Raw genomic sequence first — 25,002 nt, forward strand, 5'->3', positions numbered from 1 at the left:
CAGTATAGAGATAATAAAAGGAACAAGTGTTGGTTCAGGGCCATTTCTTAAGTATAATATATGGAATACCATCCAGAAGTCCAAGATCATCTACTACCAGTGTCCTAAACACTGATATCCATATTATTTTTCAATGAGATAATAACAGCAGTCATCCTCAATGTTTCCAAAATGCATTTTTTTTTCCCCAAGATTCTCCTGACAAAATACTGTGGTCATCTATGCAGCAGATAGATGATTGGAATTAAAGCGGGAAGACTGCTTTATTTTTAAATCATATTGCAATAATGTCATCTAGATGAGAGAGAAAAAGGCATCTTCTCTGCAAGAAACCAGAATTAATGATTGTTATTTGTGGAAGAAGTTTTTAGTTTTTTTCACTTAACTTAATGCTTGTATTATAATTGCTACAGGCTTCACTGTTGGCTAAGAATAAAGCTGAAGTTTTTGTTCTTGGGCTGCTTATGATTATATGCTGTTTCTTTTCTTGAACTGCCTTAGCATGCTTCCTGGAAAACATGGTTTGGATATTGGGGAAGAATTTTGAACTCAGTGGAGAATGAAAGCGCCTCATTCCCAGATGGATACTTTCTGTAGCACAGTCACAAGAGAAATTGTCACCTTAATAGCTTATTTAGGCAAACTGATTAAGAAAATATAAACCGTTAAGGTGACCTCTTCTCTTATGTTGGGTAGGTGGAGAAAATTGTGATATTCTGGGTTGTAGATGAGCAATTTGCTTTAGGTTTTTGCTTATAACAAACACTTCAGGAAACATCTTTTCCTTGCATTGTCCCCGTTCAATTTGATCATTGGAATTAGAAAAAGAAAGCCATTTGGAGATGGTGACATTAGTTACCAGTGAAGTTATCTTCCTTGGTGACATTAGTTACCGAGGAAGATGATTTCACTGTTACAATAGCTGGAGTGCAGGGAATTGTGCATCACAGCCCAGATATCCAATGGTCCAAATATCAATAATATCAAATGTGAACTCAAATTGAAAGGAAAATATCTTTTCCTTGTGATTTACCCTGCTCCCCCCCCCCCAGCCAGTTTTTCTAAATACAAAACATGCAGAGAACAAATAAAGTACACAACTACCTGTAGTGTGCTATGCTATATAGGTGATAGTTTGGCTTCATGGCTTTCCCTTTGACACACACAATTCACAATGGATGCTTTGTGAATGCATTAAGGCAGTGATTTTCAACCTTTTTCATAATATGGCACGCCTAGACTAATTATTAAAATTCTGCGGCACACTAAAAATATATTCTTTTAATTTTGTGACGATCTCGCAAAAAATAGGCATAATTTTGATTGATTTACACACACAAGATAAATAAATGCGCAAATTACGACATTATTTCTTTCAATTAATTTGTTTTCACAAAACTCACGGCACACTGGTTGAAAATCGCTGCATTAAGGTTATGACTTTCATTGCTTATTTTGAGACTACTGTTCTTATCAGAGATTTATTTTATTTTTCTGACTTCACACTGAAACAGTGTTATGAAGTGGCTTAAAAAAATTTCATGCTTTGTCTTTAGAGTTGGATTTCTATGATTTAACCTGTATAGCCCACCTATCATACAAATGCTGTTGTACTTGTAGGTTAACAGCCTTTCATGGGTGGGATTCATAAAAACTGTTCAGAGCCTCGGTCGGTATAGACAAAGCCCTTTTGTCAGAAAGACCTGGGTTCAATTCCCATCCAAGATGTGATTTTTGATTAAAGGTGAGTTAGCTGGTCTCATATGGAGTTAGGAGGGGTTTTTTCACCCTGAAACTAAGGTTTTTCATCCCCCAGAACAGGCAAACCCGACCCCGCGAACACACGAATCTATCATAAAATACATACTTAATCCCTCATTAGGTGGGCTCAATCCATCCTAGGGGAGGAAAGGAGGAACCCTATATGAAATAAATAAACTGTTGCCTGTGTCTTATATCTGGGGCACAGAAAAGATAGCTAGAGTGCTAAATAACACTTCACGCTACATTTTGTCTAAGGACAAACTTCATCTGTCATATCCACAAGTGCATCAAATGCTCCATGTTTGTAATAGGTCAAGTAAAATCAGTAAGATCTGCTTCTGTGATACCATAAAGAAATGCATTCAATCCTATCATTATGGCAAGTCAAGACTGGCAGACTAAAATATGTAAAATATGTCGTTTCTTTACCTTTTGTTTATCAGTTTATTTATCCATTTATTTTTTTACGTTCTTACTTAAACTTATTCTTGCCCCCCCCCCCTTTTCTGTGGTTTGTTAGATCTCGTATTGTAAGTCTATCTAACGTAACAGTCCCTGAGCAATCGCACAATATCAATTAAGAAATTTATTTTATGTTTATATTAAGAAATCTTTTTATGTTTGAAAGTCAGGGCGAGAAGATAACAAAAAAATAAGTTAATACTTCTATACAATATCTTTATATGCAAGTCATGGCTCGTTACTGTATTCTACTCCTGCAGGCTCGTTAATATTTTTTGGATAGTGCATTGGCTAAGGAATGAGAACCAGGTAATTACAAAACAAAAACATATTTATTATTAAACTAAAGGATATGATACACAGCACATAAACATTAAGAAAAGATTAACTTAATCAAAGGCACTTTAACACACAAAACATCTTGCTATCTAAGCAACAGAGACTATAGTGCATTCACTAACAGAAAACCTATTGTGCCTTGAAATAAAAGTGTCTTCTATGACACAACTTGGCTTACAAGCATGTATAAATATTCCAGAAGGGATTACATTAACTTTCTTCCAACACATTCAATACTTAAATGATACTAATTCAGACACTATCACAAGCAACCTGTGAATTAGACATACTTAACAATACATATTCTTCCGTTATTTCACATTCAATCTTACCTGCCAGTTAACAAGCATCCTCTCTCAATCCTTTACGATTTTGAGTTACATTCACATAACATACTACAACAAAGTAATGGCTTACTTGCTAACAATCTCAAGAGGAAAGTCCGACTTATATTCCGTTAAACACAGTGAAACTCGAACGTCTTCTGTCTGGTCAGTTCTCAAAAGATTTCCTTCATCGGACGCGTTGAAGTTCTGCCGTAGCTACCTGAAGCCTAGAGAGAGCTGGCGGTGGAGAAACATCAGGTATCGGTGGCGGGAAGAATGATCCTCCTGGATTGTGGGAAGGAGCCCCATAGACCTTGCAGGTGAAGAGTCAAGCACGAGACCAAGGATCAAAAAGCCCAAAAGCCACATGCTGCATTGCCTTTTATTCCATTTTTGGTCCTTTGTCTTTAATTAGGAGTATTCCAGGATTAGCCAAAAGCAATGAAAGAATTGACGTCATCGCTGGCCACTTGACTGTACAATTTTGGTGGTATTCAGCGCTAATCTGGCTTCACTCCTATTAAGCTTTTACCCATAAGTCTAAAGTGCAGGTGCATTCTAACAGTAAATTATTATTTTATATTTTTACATCTCACTAAGCACATTTTTTTCTTATAAACTCAGACAAAAAAATTGTAAAATCTATATCAAAAATTCTCTTAAAGAAATAATTTCTTGCTTGATTTTTCAAGACTATCTTTGGATACCCTATCTCACATAGAATTATATGGAAGAAATGAAGTCATTACAAGTCAATGACTATTTTTGTTCAGCAGCAGCAGTGAATCACTTCTAGACCTCAGTATGGTTGCATTAATTTAACAAAAATTTGGGATACCTTCATTTTAAGACTAATTCTAACTTAATGGCTAATTTGTTTTTAATCCATTATTAGAAGATGTCAAAGTATTAGATCTTTTATATGATATATTAGTTATTTGTCGTGCATCCATTACAATCTTGAATTTCTTCCACTATTACTTGATTGTTTTTACTGGCATGTAATATTGGCAAGTTGTTGTCATTGAAGATGCTGGTTCAGACCTTAGCAAAATATTAGCACCAAATTTTATTTATTTTGTTCTTGTAAGGTTGTATTTAATAACTGCTAAACCTAATATAAATATAAATAAACTCCACCTGTGCCTGTGTATGATGCTTGACTTGTCTGTATCTCACTGTCAAAAAGGATTGGTAGTTAGAAGTGGGGAGAATAAGTGATACCTCATGAAGGTATCACTTATCATTCTTATAATAATCTCTTGAAATTATTATAAGAGTGATATGTGAAATTTACATGATGGGCATAATTAGACTTTTTGAGAATGACACATGATACTCCTGTATTCAGTTACGTGTATATTCCTGTATCTTGTTAAGCAAATTATATGTGGTTTATGCTCATTGTTTGTGAATCGGAACACGAATAAAAGAAAAAAAAGAGAGGAGGGTTATCAAAAAAGGAATATTTACTTTGTGGACATTAACATTCTCTACAACATTGAACAATATTCATATGTGATTTAGAATAATCTAAACGAATTGTAAGGAAATAAGTAGTGATTATTTAATTTTTAACTACATTTCTAAATTCATGATCAACTAAATTAATTCATAATCTGTTTCCACTTTATAATTAAGCACTCTTTTTTAATGATTTTCTTCAGGAAGGTCTACCCTTGCTAGAAGTAGTAGTGAAGGTACTCTTATTCATGATGATAGTCCTCCACCATATGCTGCTGATATTAGTGCAGGTAAAAATTTAGCATGTTTTATTGAAAAATTATGAGCTTTGACTATATTTTATTTTTTTTTAAATAAAATCTTCATTATGACAGATTTCATTGTGAAAAGTAATTTCACAATCTACAAAATATGTAATGTGTTATATTTCAAAGATAGTAATTGGTAAGTACTTAGTCATGATTAAAACTAATAACACAAGTTGATTCTCACTATAGCAAACACTATAACTGCTGATAGGTCTTGACCAACTCTCTAATAGGCACAGTGTTGTTATTAAGAAAATTTGTTATAGCAAACCATCTACTGTAACTAACTATTCCTTTTGTCCTTGAGAGTCAGCAATAGTTGAAGTCAACTATCATATTAAAATTTCTTATTAGGAAAATACTTGCATTTGTAATTACAAACTTACTTTCATTTATATTATATTTCATTTTATATTAACTATGTGTAGTTAATATAAAATATATAAAAATTCATACAACTTACCCAAAAGTAACATCATTTTTTTACACAACTTATTTACACATACTGAAAATAAACTTATTACAGGATTAGCATTTAAAATAATAATCGTCCAAAAACTTATTGATTAGGTTTTAAAATGCTGTTGAAGTTTATTAAATATTACTTGTATTATATTGTAAATATTACAATAGTCACAATATTATATTGTAAATATTGCTTGTTTGAGATCATTTATTCTTGGAAAAACACTTTATTCTAATATTATTCTCCATAAAGACTAGTCGTGAAGATAGTTCATATGCAAAGTTTTCATATACTTGGATAAAGGTATAAACAAGAATATAATTTCTTGGCATCTTTAATTTAATATTCTCCATAAAATCGAATGAAGGAATGTGTTTCAATTCAGCTGTGACGACTTTCAGACTGTAGAAAATAATAATAATAATATTATTATTATTATTACAATGGGCGACTCCAAGGAGTCCTTAGACTCATCGAGGGAGGCCATAAACATCATGTCCACACAACTATTTGACATTCTCATAGTATCTATCATACCTTGCCTTCAACTCATTCACTGTCATAGCACCCACAACAGACTCTGGCAGCTTATTCCACTCATTTACCACTCTAAAAGTAATGAACCCAGCTCTAACACCCTTACTAGCCACACTCTTGCCCAGCTTCCATAGATGTTCACCAGTCCTCCCACCACCAGTCCTGATCTCAAAAATATATTCTGAACTAATCCTATAGAAACCCTTCAGCAATTTGAATGTCTCAATCATATCTCCTCTTTTCCGCCTATCAACCAATTTCTGCAACCCACAAATCTTTAACCTGTTCTCATAAGGTTCATTCCACAGACCTGCTATCATCTTGATCACTCGCCTCTGGTTCCTCTCAACCTCCTCCCAACCAAGAAGAAACCTAGGTGACCAAATCTGGGCAGAGTAGTTGAGATGAGGTCTTATCAAGGACTCATCAAGGAACAACAACTTGCTTGTCTCTGCTCGTCAAAGTATTCTTCAGCAATCAAGTGATTTGATGAGCTGATTTAGCCACTTTTGCTATGTGCCCCCTAAACTTCATCTCCTTTTCCACCAACACTCCCAAGTCTCTGGCCTCATCGATTTCCTGGAGTACAGTTCCAACAATGTGGTATACTGCTGCTAATCTTTTCACCCCAAAATGCATAACCTTACATTTTGTCACATTGAATTGACATCCATTCTCCTTAACTCAGACCTTCAATCTTTCCAAATCATCCTGCAAGATTTTGACATCTTCTGCATTCGCTATTGCCCTACCCAACTTTGCATCATCAGCGAACAAATGAACCGTTCCTCTTAGATCCTTCCCTATATCGTTAATGAACAAATTAAACTGCAGTGGTCCAAGAACAGAACCCTGTTGCTCACCACTAGTCACAGGCTGTCTTTTGGACTCTACTCCTGAATGAACTACTCTCTGATATCTCTCCATCAACCACCCACTTATCCATCTCACCAACCCTATATCCATTACCATATGTTGTAGTTTATGGATTAGAATTCCATGTGGTATTCTGTCAAATAACTTAGCCAGGTCCAGCAGTATCACTATAAACCCATTACCCTTATCCAGTTCAGCCATCACTGTGTTATAAAACTTGAGTAAGTTACTGAGGCATGATCTGCCGTTCACAAAGCCATGCTGTCCCCCATACAGTATCTCATTTTCATCAATCCATTTATTTTTCCCTCAACTACATTCTCTAAGACCTTGACAACGACTCCTGATATGCTGTTCGGTTGGTAATTTCCAACGGTAGTCTTGGATCCTCCTTTATGCAGTGGAACTATTTTCCCCTCTTTCCACACCTTCGGGACTAAACCAGACCCGAGACTCAGATTAAGCAACATGGTTAAGGGCACCGATAATTCTTTAGCCGCTTCACGTAAGATCCGTGCCGGTATACCATCCAATCCCACAGATGTATTCACATTAAGGTTCTGTAATAGACTATTCACCTACACTTCATTCACCACAATTTGCATATAAACTAATGGTTCCTTCATTCTTTCAATGTCACCACCTGGATGATATACTCTTGCAAAGTGTTCACTCAGTAATTCCACTCTATCGACTGATTCAGTGACCTCCTTGCCATTGGCATTCCTTAAAATCATTCTGCTGTGTACAGTTTTTCTTTTACTTGCAGCATATTGAAAGAACCGTTTGGGATTCTCTTTAGCTTGCATAGCTAGTTTCCTTTCATAATCCGCTTTTGCTTTTCTTACCATGCTCGTTACCCCTTCTGGCCTGCACCTTATACTGTTCGTGCGCCTGCAGATCACCTTTCTCTTTAAATTCCCTCCAGCAGGAGGGAATTTCAGTTGTTTCTTTTTTTTGCAGCTCAAGCTTAATGGTGTTATTCATCCATTTAACCCCTACTTGTTTTACTATTCGGACCCTAGGTATACAATCAGCCCTAACCTCCTGCAAATGCTCCTTGACCATTTCCCATGCTCTGTCGATATCCAGCCCTTGCAGTTTTACATGCCATGGCACTGAACCAAGCAATATCCTAAGTTTGTCATACTTGCCAGCACGGTAATTCCACATATACCCTGTCTTAATCGAAAAAACTCCTCTCTGTCACTTCCCAGGTCAAGATCTTATGATCACTCTCACCAATAGGTGGCAACATGGTCATATTCATTACAGTCAAATTCTCAGATGCTATTACCAGGTCAAGCACTCTCAAACCCCTAGTATTTTCTAATACATGCTGTCTCAGATAGTTATCTCTTAATAACTGAATAAAATCCAGTTCCGTTCTCATGTGTGTCCTCTCCTCCTTCCATTCAGTGTTACCATAGTTGAAATCCCCAATAATAATTACCATCCCTCCACTCATTTCATCAATTTGTTTATGCATACTATCTCCACCATCTATTCCATCACCTGGTCTATAATAGCACCCAACTGTATATTTTGTTCTGCTAGTCTCAGTCTCACACCAAATAGCTTCAAATGAGCTCTTTTCATTATCTTGTGATGCAACTTCTATTCTCCTCGGCTGCAGTTCATCAGCTATCATCAATAACACTCCTTCCCCCATTTTATTCTCTCTGTCCCTCCTAAACACATTATAACCTACACATTCTATCCCATTAACTATATCATCTTCTGTCAGCCATGTTTCACTAATGCCAATAACCTGTGCAGGAAGAGCCAACCAAGGCCAAAAATTCTTCCTTCTTGTTCCTCATACACCTGGCATTAGTATACATGAAATGCAGTGGTCCCTTTGTCCCACCCCTATCTTGATGCGTTATTCTAACTATTCCATTCTGATTTCTTGTCCTTAGTACTGGCTCAGGCACATTATATACATTCTTACACTCAACTGTCTCACTGATGTCCGCGTATCCACTCCCCCCCCCCCTCCTTGATAGTTCTAGTTTCCCTGGTTCTGGTTCTGCACATCCATTCAAATTCAGGCCATCCTTCTTGTACAAATCCTTTCGCACATCAAACTCATTCCACACCTCCACAAATTCCACACCACACAGTCTGCATAACCTGTGCATAAAGTCATTTGCGATTCTGGCCCTCCTCCAAAACTCCTCTCTGTCATACCGCGGCAACAGACTCGCCATCCTAACTCTGTCACTCTTTTCTTTCGCTACCTTTAACAATACTTTCAAGTCCTCTCTCATAAAAAATTTATCTCCTTTCAATTCATTCGTACCCGCCACAACTATCAATTCTTTCACCCTCTGTTTTTGCATTCTAATACTCTGACTTACATCTTTAAATTTTGCACCTGGTAAGTACAATTTAGTTAAACTCTCATCTATCATACCTCTTACTAATGAGTCACAGTACAACACTCTTTCCTTCATTTCTGAAACTCTCCCACTCTTACGCTTATTTTTCCTTTCAAACACTTGCTTATTTCCATTAGCCGAGGCACTCTGGAAAGAGTTTTGCAGGCGCTCCAACTGCCGCTTCGCATTGTGTGATCTCACTCCTTACAACTAATTCCTCATTTGTTTCATCATTGTAACCATTTTCTCTCTCTGTATAATTGCTTTCACTCTATCTTTGATCACAGCTCTCATTGCCATCTTGTACAACATCACAGTTTCCTATCAAGTCACTATTTTCACTCACATGCTGGCTTTCTTCTACCACAACAATCTCACAACCTGACACATACTTCAATTCCTCACTTTCTTTACACTTTCTGCACAGTCTCCCACCACTATCATTGTCCATCCAAACTCCAGCCTCTTTCGGGAAAGCATACATTCCACACACATCACACTGGACAAAACTCCCTTACATTAAAGTCTTTGAGCAAAGACGTCGTAATTTTGGATGCCATTATTTTTCATCGCATTGTCGCCATGTGCTACTCTATCAAACGTATCTTTAAAACACTAAGTTAAATAAAGTGGAATTCACACCAAAATCACACAGGCACAACAAGCTACCAAAATAAACAATACACTACGTTAAGATTTAAACCAATATTCCAATTTTCACTCAAAATAATACTTAGCTTTCAGGAGCTCTCTGAAAACACTACACACCGTGTAGCCCTCCTGAACCTGAATATGACTTGTTATAAATATGTATGACGAATTACTCTGAATACTTTCTTTATTTTTACTTCTAAAATCTAAATATGTGGCTTAGAGTTTGCTTAAGATTATTATTGACTGAAGATATGTTGATATATTCAGTTATAGTAAAACTATCTTAATTTCAAATTCAGTTGATCGTCATTTTGTTCACTCAAATTATATGTTTATTATTACTGTTATTATTATTACAATGACCTCCATGGAGTCAATAGACATAGTGTGAGGCCAACTCAACCAGCAACATGTCTATCATAACGAACTTTGAAATTATTTACACTCCTTGTGCATTCACAGTACATTCCAGCAATGCATTTCACTCACCAACAACTCTCCATGTAAAAAAAAATCTGCTTCTCACACCCTTCTTTATACAACTTCCATGGATTGCCTCTTGTTCTTCCCATCTTAATGTCCACTCTTTATATAATTCCTTCTATTATTCTGCTAGAATCCCTTAACTACTTGAAGGTCTCTCTCTCATCTCCTCTTTTCCTCATATCCACTAATCTCTAATTCACATTCCCGCAACTGCTCTGCATAACTAACATTTCGGAGTCTCAATATCACTTTGTCCATTCATCTTTGCACCCTCATTAGTATTTCCACATCATAATGAAAACTAGGTGACCAAATTTGAGCACAATAGCCCATGTGTGGTTCAACCAATTATATAGAGGCCCACCTCCTTATCCCTACATGTCAATGTACTTTTTATCATAGCGGTAGTACATTGTGTCTTAGGAACTGTAGCTCATTGTCTATCATCATCTCAAGATCCTGAATCTCATCCACTTTATGAAGTACAGCTCCACCAATGCAGTATGTAGCCTTATGTTTCTGCATCCCAAAGTGTAATACCTTGCATTTATTAATATAAAAACTACAACCCCACTCATCTGTCCAGCTTCAAATATTCCTGTAGAGAATCAACATTAATACCCACGATAATTCTACCTAACTTTGCATCATAAGCAAACATTTGAAGATCCCCAGTCAATTCACATGAAATATCATTAACAACTCAGTTAAATAGTAGGGGACCCAAGAACAGAACCCCTGAAGCATGCTACCAGTCACCTTCCTTTTCTGAGACATTGCTCCATCATACACAACTTACTGGTATCTTTCAGAAAGCCAATCCATTTACCGAATCTGTTATTCAGTCCCATCTTTTGCAGCTTATACATTAATCTTTCATGTGGTAATCTATCAAATGCCTTTGCAAAGTCCAAGAAAATCATTGTATGTGAATCTTTCTTATCCCAATGCATTTGTCACGTTACCATAAAATGTAAGGAGATTGCTAAAACAAGACTTACCCATTACAAACCCATGCTGGCCATCATAAAGAATCTTACAGTCATTAACCCAGTTCTGCATTCTATTCTTAACCAGTTATTCAAAATTAAGTGGATATTGAATACCACATTATTTCTTAGCCGAAAAAGAAACTCAGAGATAGAAAATCTAATCTAAGAGTTTGATGCCGAATATAGAAAACTATATAAAGTTTGGCAAGTCCAAGCGTAAGCCAACAAAAGCGTGTTGGCGCTTAATTTTAGTAATTGTATTTGCGCACCTTTTTGCAACTCGTACAGTAAAAATACAAGCTCTGACTATTGAAACCTTACTATTGCATCTAGGTCTGCCTACTCGCTGATGAGACCTCAAAAAAGGTCAAAACCGGTCTGGGTAGTGACCTTCTCTCATAATGTAGAACTGTAATACATCTCCTAGGAGCTGTGTTTTACATTGTGTGAAAATACTAAGAACAGTGATCGGAGCTTGCACCACCTTTTCTGCGAGTTGCCCTAGCATTGCACTACCAGGTGTTGGCTTACACTTGGACTTGCCGAACTTTATATAGTTTTCTATATTTGGCATGAAACTCTTAGATTAGATTTTCTATCTTTGAGTTTCTTATTCGGCTAAGAAATAATATGGTATTCAATATCCACTTTATTTTGAATAATTTAATTTTGCCGAAGTGAAGTCTGTTGGCTCTTATTTTCAGTAATTCTTAACCAGTTTCTCTAGCACTTTGACCACAACTGTAAATACATAAACCAGTCTATAATTGGAAACTTCTGTCTTAAAATCATGCTTATGGAGAGATATTATTTTGCTTTCTATCCACTCCTAAGAACTCTTCCCACTGCAAGGCTTTCATTAAATAACCAGATCGAGGACGTGGCTAACCCTTTTGCACATTTTTAAAAATGCATGGTGATATTCATCCATTCCCACAGCCTTATTATTATTATCCCTAGACCCATGGAGTCAAAGACTCATCTAGGATGTCCTTTTGTCATACATACAGCTCATCATACTGCACCTTAAATACACGCAAATTCTCTGCAGACACCACTCTCTCAGGAAAGGCATTCCAATCATTCACAACTCTTCATGCAAAAAACCTGCTTCTCACTCCCCTGCTCACGCCCTCCTTATATAGCTTCCAGGGATGACCTCTAGTTCTCCCCTGATCTCCTGCTGTTTTCTGTTTTCTGTAAAACCTCTCCAACATTGATCCTGTAAATCGACTCTGTAAATTGCATCTTCTTAACCTTTCCTCATATGTGACATCCCAGAGATCAGAAACTACTTAGTCAGTCGCCTCTGGACCCTTTCCAACATCTCTTCGTCCTTTTGAAAACAGGTGACAAATTTGTGCACAATAGTCCATGTGTGGCCTAATCAGAGCCTTATACAATGGAACAAGAATCTCCTTACTTTTACAAGTCAGTGTCCTCTGCATCATTCCCAGAATCCTTTGTGTTGTCCTCACAATTTTGGCAGTGTTTCCCCTACATTTCAGATCCTTATCTACTATCACCCCAAGGTCTCTTATTTCCTCCACCTCCAACAATATATCCCCACTAAGCGTAATTCTACATCCAATTTTTGTTTCCCAAATTTTAAAACATTACATTTTGCAACATTGAAATTGCATCCCCATTCCCTTGCCCATTCACTCAATCTATTCAAGTCTTGTAAGGCCACAACATCTTCTCTAATCCAGATTAACATCTAACCCAAGCAACATTTGATACGCCACTGATTCTTTCAGTTTCCCTAATACTTGCCTCCCTTCTACATGTTACGACATCATTCAAACCAGTATGATATACACACACTGATGAAATGTTCATTAAATTATACCACTGTATTATTTGCTATGGTTACTCTACTACCACGACTATTCACCAGTATCAATTGCCATAATTATTTTTCCTCTAGTTTGCCACATAACAGAAAAATTCCCTTGGATTATCTTTGACCTGACTGGCCACTCTCCTCTCATATTCTACTTTTTCTTTTTTAACCATGCCTGTCACTTTTCTGGCCTGCAGTTTATATTCCTCATGTATCTATTCACTACAAACTGTCTAACATCTCCCCATGATAACTTCTTTTGCCACACTGCTTAGTTGATTTCACTGTTTCATCCATCTCACTCCTACTCTATTTATTCATTTAACTCTTGGCATGTAATTATGCATTGCTTGTGTTAGATACTGACTTACCATTTCCCATGCACTGTTAACATCTTTACTGCACAACTCATCAACCCAATGTATTGATACTAGTTGACTACAGAACTTCTCATAATCACTCACCTTATAGTTCCAGATACACATCTTCTTGGTACCTTTTCCTGTTTGACTGCCTTCCAGACCAATGCCTCATGGTTACTCTCACCAACAGGTGGCAGCATTCATGCCCACATCCTGTGAGGATATTACCAAATCTAACACCGATAAACCTTGCGTTGCTTCCATCACATGCTGCTTTAGATAGTTATCCCACAGAAGCTCAACAAATTCATTCTCCTTGTTACTATACACTATCTTTTCTTTCCAGTCCACATTCCTATAATTAAAATCTCCCATTACGATCACCTTCCTTTTACTTGCCCAACTAGTTTGTCTAAACATTTCAGTCAGTGTTATCCACATTCCCTGGCCTATAACACCATCCTATTAGATATATACTATTCTATTGATCTTTACTTCGCACCAAATAGTTTCAAAATCTTCACACTTGCTACTATTTTCCACTTTACACTCTTGAAGGACATAATTTCTCTGTTATCATTAACAGTACTCCCCCCTCTCTCTCTCTCTCTCCACCTTCCTGTCCTTTTGGAAATTTCTACATCCTACCATTGCTAGTCCTGAGAGTAATTCATCCACTATACTGACTTGATCAGTGCTACAAACTCAGCCCTTTTATTTATGATACTCATCATCATCATCATCAAATTCCTGCCATGTACCCTCAAGGGGTGTACAGAATATGATAGTACTACATGAAAAAAATTACATCATTATTAATTTCCTATCTACAATTTTCCTCCAAATCAGTCTGTTACTTGTCAACACTCCAACATTATCAGATCTTATATTTCTATCGTCTAAAGCACTTTGTACTGTATCAATCCACCTATATCTTGGTCTTCCTCTGGGTCATTTTGCTGCCAACCTGGCAGAGAACGCTTGTTTTGCTAATCTTTCTTCGCCTATTCTGTTTAAGTGACCATACCACCTGAGATTAGCTCTGCTAACGAATTCCTGGATGCTGACAATGTCAAGTTCTTTCTAATTCCTCGTTTTTAATATGATACTGCCATTGATGCCATCTGTTCACGCCTATAATCTTTCTCAGGACTCTCATATCTGTTGTCTCTAGTCTTTGGTCAAGTGTTTTACTTCTGACCCAGCTCTCAGATCCATAAGTTAAAACTGGTTTGAACACTGTCTTGTATACAGCCAATTTAGTGTTCCGACTAATTTCTCTCTTATTCCATATGAATTTATTCAATTGACTTCCCACCATACCAGCTTTGCTGATTCTGTTGTCTATTTTTATATTTAATTTACCATCTTCAGTAAAAATCGTGCCTAAATAGCTGAAATGTTTTACTTGTTCCACAGGTTCTCCATTCGCAGCACAGTTGACATTTTCAAATTCTGCCTATTTTCATTGTCTTTGTCTTTTTATTGCTGACCTTCATACCATATCTATTACAACAGCTATTCAATTTAGTCAGAGAATCTTGCAGACTTGTAGCGGATTTATTTAGAAGTATAACATCATCCGCATAAAATAAAGAGCTGACATTAACATCTCCAATTTTGATATTATGTTTAATACCACTTTCCTTCATAATGTGATCCATATAGATAATGAATAACAGAGGGGATAATGTGCATCCTTGTCTCACACCAGATTTAACATTAAACCATCTTCCTGTACTTCCTTCAATTCTAACTGCTGACTTACAACTCAAATAAAGACTAAGTATTGCTTGATATAATGCCCCATTGACACCATATAACTGCAGCATATTGAATAGCTTCTCTCTTGGCACCTTGTCATATGCCTTTTCCAGATCGACAAAACTTAAATACAGATCTTTGTTATATTCCCATGCTTTCTCAACTATTTGTCGTAAAGTGAAGATCTGATCCTGACAGCCTCTATTTGGCCTGCATCCAGCTTGTTCTTCACCAAGCTTTTCTTCCACAATTCTTCTCAACCGTTTCTCAAGTATACTTGCATAGATCTTGCCAGGAACACTCAGTAGGGAAATACCTCTGTAATTCTCACATGCAGTTTTATTTCCCTTTTTTATATATGGGTACTATGAGAGCTCTAATCCAATCATCGGGAATTCGTCCCTCTGTCCAGGCTTTCTGAACTATGCAGTGCAGCCACTGTAAGACTCTTATACCACCATACTTCTGCATTTCTGGTCGAATATCATCTACTCCTGCTGCCTTTCCACATTTCAAGCCTTTGATGGCTTTTTCTACTTCAAGTATGGATATGTATTCCTGACTGCATGCCTGGTCAGTGTTTTTTACCACTGTGCTGTCATCACTGCTTGTTTCATTTAGCAGTTTTTCAAAGTAATTACTCCATACTTCAAGGATATCTTTTTCTCCTGTTTTCATGTCACCTTTATCATCTCTAATTCCTTTTATAGCATACTTTCCTCCATTCTTAAGCTTCTTCAACAACCTCCAGAATATTTTGCCACCTTCTTGATATTTATTTTCTATATTCTTGCCAAAGTCCTCCCATGACTTTTGTTTAGCTAGTTTTACACAGTGTTTAGCATTCTTGCATTTGTCTCTATATTCTCTAAGAGCACAAGCTGACTTATTTGACAGGAACTTTTGGTATGCTTTCTTTTTTTCCTTCACTGCCTCTTTAACTTCCTGTGTCCACCAGGGAGTTCTGATTTTTTTATCCTTACAGACAACCTCACCACATGCCTCTCTGGCAGAATCAATCAATGTTTTCTTCAGAGTTTGCCACTGAATCTCCAAGGTTTGATTCCTGTTCTCAAACTCTTTCATTTTTTCTTCAATAATCTTTGTGTATTTTAGTCTACAGTTCACATCTGAGAGCTGCTCAACTTTTATTCGCTTTAAAACTTTCTTACATGTTATTCTTTTCAATATGAAATTCCATTTTATCCTGCTCAAGACTAAATAGTGATCTCTTCCAATTTCAAATCCTCTGTACACTCTGGTGTCCTGCACCAGGGAGAAAACATCACTATCAACAATAACATAGTCAATGAGACTTTTCTTATTCCTAGCCTCTTCTCTCTATGTGAATTTGTGCACATTTTTATGTTGGAACATGGTGTTAGTAATAACCAGTCCATGTCCTGAGCAGAAATCCAACAGATATTTGCATTTATTAGCAGCTTTGCTATTTTCTCCAAATTTTCCCAAAATATTTTTGTATGTCTCACAATCATTTCCTACTTTGCTATTTAGATCCCCAACAAGGATCAACTTTTCATTTTTCATTGTGTCAATTGCTTTTTCTAAAGCCTCAAAAAATTCCTCCACTTCTACCTTAGTAGAATCTTCTGTGGGACCATAGGCACAAATAAATCTCATTGTCCAGTTCCCCATTCTCATATTTACCCACATTACTTGAGACCGACTGCCATTCAAGAAGATTAGCCTCGTATTTTGTGTTGAATACTATGGCTACTCCTTCTTTTCCTTGATTGTCATTGCCTGAATATAACATTTTGTATTTATTGCTCAGAAAGATCTCGCCAGTTTTGGTCTTTTTTGTTTCAGTCGCCCCTATTATGTCGATCTGATACTTATCTAATTCCTCAGCTAGCTCCATTTCTTTGCCATTCAGGCTTCTTACGTTGATAGTACCGATCTTTAACTCTGGTGACATTGAGTTGCGATTTTTTTTCAGATTTGTTCCAGTAGCTGACTTTTCGCTGTTCGCCCTGGTTCCCTGGCGAAAACAATGGGGGCGTTGTTTAACCGGGCGACGCCCCAACCGGCATGAAATTTTGTCATGTTGTACCATTATACATCATTTTATATTTTGGTTTAACCAATAAGAATACAATTTGGTCGGCTAAATACCAAATTGCCAGCCCATCCTCGTCCTTTCAGTATCCAAGTAGATACCCAACAGGGTGCACCACGAGAAGGTGAGGATTGGACATTAGGTCAGAAGCCCTGGTCGGTTCTCGGCATTCCTTTAAAGGCTATGTGGAGGTCTCCTCTCAGTTATACAGCTTTGACCATTAAGCACTCCTTATGATACTCCTTAATATTACTATACAAATATAACAATCCCCTACTGTTTGAGATCATCCCACCATCACTCCCTTGTATTCTCAATCTGTTATAGTACACCCCTTTGTTTGATCTGACCATCCCCATTTTCTTGATCCTGACTATTTTCATTCATATCTTTATCATCCTCACCTTTTGTATCTATATTCTTCTGTCTCCTTTCACAACCTGCTTCGCAACCTCTCCGACCCTTAGCACTAATAATCTTGTAAGACCCTGTGTACTCTTAGCAAACAATCGCTCCTTACGTCCAACAGTAAACCCATTCAAATGCAATCCATCAGCTTTAAACTATTTTAACCTCCCTTTATATTCAGTTAATAAATTCATGAATTGACACAATTCAGCCATTTTGTTATTCTGTATCATTGCTCTCCTCAGTTCACTTCTGTCATATCTGGGCTACAAATAACACACACAGCTAACCACTTTCCCAGTGACACTATTAACCTGTATCTTCTTCTAATCCCTTTTCATATTCTTTGTCTCAATATCAAAGTTGTTGGTGCCCACTACTACTAATTCTGATGCCTGTTCCTTCCTTCCTTTCCTCCATGCACAGCATTAGATATTTGTTTCATTGTACCACCTGGAAAACATGTATTATGTACTTTATTATTTACCACACCTTTAATGATTGAATCTCCATATAAGGCACCCAATCATATTCAGATACTTACTTCTTCATATTAACTTTCTTTTCATTTACATCAGTTAATCGCTTCTTTAAACATTCAATTTCTTCCTCCCTATGTTTGACTTTGCTCTTCATCTTCATAAACTCTTGCTTAACCTCTTCCATGTCACTTTTTTTTTTTACTATTCATGTTTGAGATCCATTTTCTGATTACTCCTTATGACACCATTCTCATTTTTGGAACACTAATCTTACATCACACTTCTCACACACTGTAATATGTTCCTTCTTCTCATTTAATGGAAAACTCCATAAATCTTTTAACATTTTTGAGCACATACATGTAACAATTGTTGCAGCATATCCACTGTGAAAAGTCCAGGGAAAAACTTGATCTCCAAGTTGAAACCTTCTGCATTACTGGTGTATGCTTCTTTACTGCTACCATTTTTGTAACATTAACTAGCAATTCCATTAATCAAAACAACAATGGAAGCAAACACTTTTAAAATCCTGATGAGAAATCATCATTAAACACAGTACAGTGCCTATCACACAAAAGCACTATTATAAAAATCTACACAATATAATTAAGAAAAAAAAAACATTTTTCTTAACACCATTCATTTACACTGCTCCTCTTGATACTACTCATAAATACATATATATATTTATATCATTTTTACACACAAAAAGTTTTAGACACTGTTGTGTATTTAGAATCATGAATGTACTGTTCATCTTAACAGACACAAATTAGAATGCAATTTTGATAATATAGTGAATATATGCTTACAGCTAAGTAAAACAGTTCTAATTTTGTGGGAATTTATAAAGAAACAAAATATGCCTTTTTATTCCTCAGAGGGTAATAAAAGTAGATGTAATGGAACACTCTAGGTCCAACTTTTTATTCTTATTCAAAAATGTTAGTTTTCTATTATGTCATCCTGTTATAATTTTCCATACATTCATTTGTAATATAATTCAAGTAACTTTGTTTCTCATTAGACAAAAAAAATGGCCAGCTCTCATTGTCAGATTCAGTGTTTAGTGCTTCAGATATATAACAAGAGTAAATATTTGCTAGTCACATTTTTTCTTATGATACAGATATGTTCATTCATTGTAAAGTGATAATGTTGAGTATTTTATCAATGCAGATAATAAATGATGTTTATAGAAAATAAAAGTTATGGTTTTAGACCATACCTATAAGAATCTCCATTTAATTATCAGTCAAAATATGGAGTGGAAGATCTATAGCCATGAATGAATGAATCATTCTCCTAAATTCCATGGAAGCAGTGCTAACTACAAAGCCCAGCATATTAATAAAAACTACAAATAGCATTTTTATCTGATTTGCACAACTAATTTCCTTTAACTGTATTACTAACAGCATGTATATGCTTTCTTTTTTTTTATTTCTCTACTTCGTGTGCTTTTAACATAGTGCAACAGCTAGTCCACACCTCAGCTGCCCTATTCCTTGTCCCTGTACCTCCAGCATGTATTGGTTACTATAGCAACTCTGGTTCCACTAATCAGAATCCTCATAATTTAACTAGTCGAGACAGTGGCATTTCTCTAGCATCAACCAACCAACTGTATCCATTAACAGCTTGTCATCCTATGCCAAATGGTAAGAGTTCAAAGTTGAGATATTAATTGCTAATATATATATATATATATATTTTTTTTTGTTTTGTTTTATGTAAATGTGACTTAGGTTATAGTTTATTGAAACCTATTATCATTAAGAAACTGAAGTTATAATTGTTGGATAAAATTTCAGTTGTTAACTAATTAAAATAGCTGTGCAATAACCTTTATTTTAAACATTTTAATTGATGCAGTAATTCAGAAAGCTTGGTCAGAGGGTCGAGTCAAGTTCTAGATGATTGGAGTAAAGCACTCATAGTACCAATCTATTAAAAAAAAAAGGGGGAGGGGAATAAAGAAGCTGAATGTGAGAATTACAGAAGACTTTCTCTACTGAGTGTTCCTGGTAAGATTTATGCAAGTACTCTTGAGAAATGACTAAGAAAAATTGTGGGGAAGAACAAGCTGGGTTCAGGCCAAACAGAAGTTGTCAGGATCAGATTTTCACTTCAAGAGAAATAGTTGAGAAATCATGGAAATATAACAAGGATCTGTATTTAAGTTTTGTAGATCTGGGAAATGCATATGACAAGGTGTCAAGAGGAAAGCTGTTCAAAATGCTTCAGTTATGGTGTAAATTATACCAAGCAATACATTGTCTCTAATTGAGTTGTAAATCAGCAGTTAGAATTGAAGGAGGCATAGGAAGATGGTTTGATGTTAAGTCAGGTGTGCAACAAGAGTGTACGTTATCTCCACTGTTATTCATCATCTATATGAATCACATTATGAAGGGAAGGGGTATTAAACCTGATATCAAAATTAGAGATGTTAATCTCAGCTCTTTACTTTATGCAGATGATGTTCTTCCTGGCATTATGTCCCACTTGGTGCAGGGTCTGCTGTTTTGCATTTTGCCATCCATTCAGTTTCCAGCATCTGTAGGGTGGACACCCATGGCTCACATGTTTTCTTTTAGGCTGTCCATCCATTGCTTTTTCAGGTATTCTTTAGGTCATCGGCCATTCATTCAATTGGCTTTCTACCATACCAGCTTTGTTTATTCTGTTGTCTATTTCCATATTTAATTTACCATCTTCACTAAGTGTAAGTGCCTGTCCTGCAACAGACTCTTTGTCAGCCCTAGCCACATGCCTATACCATTATAGGTGTGTTCCGTCATCTTCTCTGGAATTGGGGCAACACCAAGGATTTTCCAGATGTCATCATTTATAAAATGGTCACCACTTTTCAAGAGACTGACAGGTAATTAGTCTCAAAAATTTCAAATGTTAACTGCTTCATTGCTTATTAATTAGTGACCACCAAAATGGATTCTGCAAACATTAACTCCATAGATCTGTACCAACCTGCTTTTAGACATAAACTGTAGCACTTGGCATTTTCATGTCATTTGATTTGAGTTTGGCACATTAAAGCTTATCTTATGGTCTACCTTATTGCTGTAGACTATTAGATGCCAGTTTTTTTTTTTTTTTTTTCCTCATCATATGTTATAGCAGTTGTTTTCCTCTCTTCTAATTTTTCCCCAATGCCAGAGTATGCCAACATTGTGTACTTTTACATGCCCACTTTCACCCATACATAAAATGACATCTCACTAACCTCAGATCTTTTTCATACTTGTTTATCTATCTTATCCTATCTCTGGTTTATTAGTGGAGCATACTGAAGATAGTACAGTTTATAACCTCTCATTTGAAAATGTGATGCTCAAGCATTCCCAGCTTCAAGGTGTTCCATAATCAGTGTTCTTGAATACTGATCTTCTTGCTATTATCCAGTGGGGGGGGGGACAATTTTTGCATCATCATCCTATTCCTGCCATGTCCCCTCAAGGGGGTGTACAGGATATGATAGCACTACATAAAAAATTTACATCGTTACTAACTTCCTATCTACAATTTTCCTCCAAATCAGTCTGTTACTTGTCAAGACTCCATATCAGATCTTATATTTCTATCGTCTAAGGCACTTTGTACTGTATCAATCCACCTATATCTTGGTCTTCCTCTGGGTCGTTTTCCTGCTGACCTGTCAGAGAACACTTGTTTTGCTAATCTTTCCTCACCCATTCTGTTTAAGTGACCATACCACCTGAGATTAGCTCTGCTAACACATTCCTGGATGCTGACAATGTCAAGTTCTTTCCTAATATCCTCATTTGTAATATGATATTTCCATTGATTCCATCTGTTCATGCCTCTAATTTTTCTCAGGACTCTCATATCTGCAGTCTCTAGTCTTTGGTCAAGTGTTTTACTTCTGACCCAGCTCTCAGATCCATAAGTTAAAACTGGTTTGAACTTATGTATACAGCTCTTATACAGCTAATTTACTGTTTTGGCAAATTTTTCTCTTATTCCATATGAATTTATTCAATTGATTTCCTTCCATACCAGCTTTGTTGATTCTGTTGTCTATTTCCATATTTAATTTACCATCTTCACTAAAAATCGTGCCTAAGTAGCTGAAATGTCTAATTGTTCCACAAGTTCTCCGTTTGCAATGCAGTTAACATTTTCAATGCCTATTTTCATTATCTTTGTCTTTTTATTGCTGACCTTCATACCATATCTATTACAACAGTTATTCAATTTAGTCAGTGAATCTTGCAGACTTGTAGCGAATTTATTTAGAAGTATAACATCGTCCACTTAAAGCAAATAGCTGACATTAACATCTCCAATTTTGATATCATGTTTAATACCACTTTCTTTCATAATGTGATCCATATAGATAATAACAGAGAGGATAATATACATCCTTTTCTCATATTTAACATTAAACCATCTTCCTGTACTTCAATTCTAACTGCTGACTTGCTTGATATAATTTCCCATTGATACCATATAACTGTAGCATATTGAATAGCTTCTCTCTTGGACTATGTCATATGCCTTTTCCAGATTGACAAAACTTAAATAGAGATTGTTGTTATATTCCCATGATTTCTGAAATATTTATCGTAAAGTGAAAATCTGATCCTGACAGCCTCTATTTGGCCTGAATCGAGCTTGTTCTTCACCAATCTTTTCTTGCACAATTTTTCTCAACCGTTTCTCAAGTATACTTGCATAAATCTTACCAGGAACACTCAGTAGGGAAATAATTCTCACATCCTCTGTAATTCTCACATTCAGTTTTACCCTTTTTATATATGGGTACTATGAGAACTCTACTCCAATCATTGGGAATTTGTCTCTCTGTCCAGGCCTTCTTAACTATGCAGTGCAGCTACTGTAAGATTTTTACCACCACCCTACTTCAGCATTTCTGTTCGAATATCATCTACTCCTGCTACTTTTCCACATTTCAAGCCTTTGATGGTTTTTTCTTCTACTTCAAGTATGGATATGTATTCCTGACTGTATGCTTATTAAGTCTTTTTTACCACTGTGCTATCACTGCTTGTTTCATTTAGCAATTTTCCGAAGTAATTACTCCATACTTCAAGAATATCTTTTTCTTCCGTTTTCATGTCACCTTTATCATCTCTAACTCCTTTTACAGCACTCTTTCCCCCATTTCTATGCTTCTTCAACAACCTACAGAATATCTTACCACCTTCTTGATATTTATTTTCTATGTTCTTGCCAAAGTCCTCCTATGACTTTTGTTTAGCTAGTTTACACAGTGTTTAGCTTTCTTACATTTGTCTCTGTATTCTCTAAGAGCACAAGCTGACTTATTTGCCAGGAACTTTTGATATGCTTTCTTCTTCTCCTTCACTGCCTCTTTAATTTCCTGTGTCCACCATGGAGTTCTTATTTTTCTATCCTTGCAGACAACCTCATCACTTGCCTCTATGGCTGAATCAATCAATGTTTTCTTCAAGGCTTGCCACAGAATCTCCGAAGTTCGGTTCCTGTTCCCAAACTCTTTCATTTTTTCTTCAACAATCTCTGTGTATTTTAGTCTACAGTTCACGTCTGAGAGCTGCTCAACTTTTATTCGTTTTAAAACGTTTTTACATATTATTCTTTTCAATATGAAATTCAATTTTATTCTGCTCAAGACTAAATAGTGATCACTTGCAATTTCAAATTCTCTGTGCACTGTTATACTGCACCAGGGAGAAAACATCACTATCAACAATAACATAGTCCATGAGACTTCTCTTATTCCTTGCCTCTTCTCTCCATGTGAATTTTTTGTGCACATTTTTATGTTGGGAACATGGTGTTAGTAATAACCAGTCCATGTCCTGAGCAGAAATCCAACAAGTATTTGCCATTATTAGCTTTGCTCTTTTCTTCAAATTTTTCCAAAACATTTTTGTATGTCTGACATCAATTTCTACTCTGCTATTTAGATCCCCAACAAGGACGAACTTTACTTTTTCATTGTGTCAGTTGCTTTCTCCAAAGCCTCAAAAAATTCCTCCACTTCTACCTTAGTAAAACCTTCTGTGGGACCATAGGCACAAATGGGTCTCATTGTCCAGTTCCCCATTCTGATATTTGCCCGCATCACTCTACTGCCTGCCATTCAAGAAAATTAGCCTTGTATTTAGTGTTGAATAGTATGAGTACTCCTTCTTTTCCTTGATTGTCATTGCCTGAGTATAACATTTTGTATTTATTGTTCAGAAAGATCTCACCAGTTTTTGTCTTTTTTGTTGCAGTCACACCTATTATGTCGATCTGGTACTTATCTAATTCCTGAGCTAGCTCTATTTCTTTGTCATTCAGGCTTTGTTGATAGTACCAATCTTTAACTCTGGTGATGTTGAGTTGGGGTGTGTTTTCAGATTTGTTCCAGTAGCTGACTTTTCGCTGTTCGCACTGGTTCCCTAGCATAAACAATGGGGGCTTTGTTAAGCGGGCGACTCCTCAGCCAACATGAAATTTTGTCATGTTGTACCATCATTTTGTATTTTGGTTTAAGCCAATAAGAATACAATTTGGTCGGCTAAATCCCAAATTTTCCAGCCCATCCTCGTTCATTCGGTATCCAGGTAGATACCCAGCAGGGTGCACCATGAGAAGGTGAGGATTGGACATTAGATCAGAAGCCCTGATTGGTTCTCTATATTCCTTTAGAGGCTATGTGGAGCTCTCCTCCCAGTTGTACAGCTTTGACTTTTATCCACACATGGCACATGTTGTTTTATTCTCCTGTGTGATAGTGTTATAGAGAAACAATCGGGGATTAAAAATCTGAATCTTCAGAAAGAAACTGCAGAAAAAATCTGTTGCTTTAAAACTTGTATCTAACAGGCTGTATGCTCTGAAATTGATAATTTGATATAAGGATACAAAGATTTTGTAATTTTATAATATGCATCTGGACAAATTCATATTTCAGCAAAGTGTATGAAAAGAATTAATGAGCTAAGATTTATAGTCAGAAAA

General features: G+C 36.3%; 1 protein-coding gene across 2 annotated transcripts in view; it reads left to right on the top strand.

The window, feature by feature from the left end:
- Nucleotides 1-25,002, top strand: part of LOC150106639 (stromal interaction molecule homolog) — a 341,067-nt gene that overhangs the window by 286,881 nt on the left and 29,184 nt on the right. The window contains exons 11-12 of one of the 2 annotated variants that reach the window (XM_090392591.1): nt 4,559-4,645; nt 19,476-19,664. In XM_090392591.1, coding sequence (XP_090248717.1) covers nt 4,559-4,645; nt 19,476-19,664 — 276 coding nt within the window. The remainder of the gene's footprint in view (nt 1-4,558; nt 4,646-19,475; nt 19,665-25,002) is intronic. The other variant, XM_090392592.1, reaches the window with a different exon arrangement.

The sequence above is a fragment of the Typopeltis vanoorti genome, chromosome 5 (genome assembly GCF_054136105.1).
Source record: "Typopeltis vanoorti isolate ZY-2024b chromosome 5, IOZ_Tvanoo_1.0, whole genome shotgun sequence".
Taxonomy (NCBI): domain Eukaryota; kingdom Metazoa; phylum Arthropoda; class Arachnida; order Uropygi; family Thelyphonidae; genus Typopeltis; species Typopeltis vanoorti.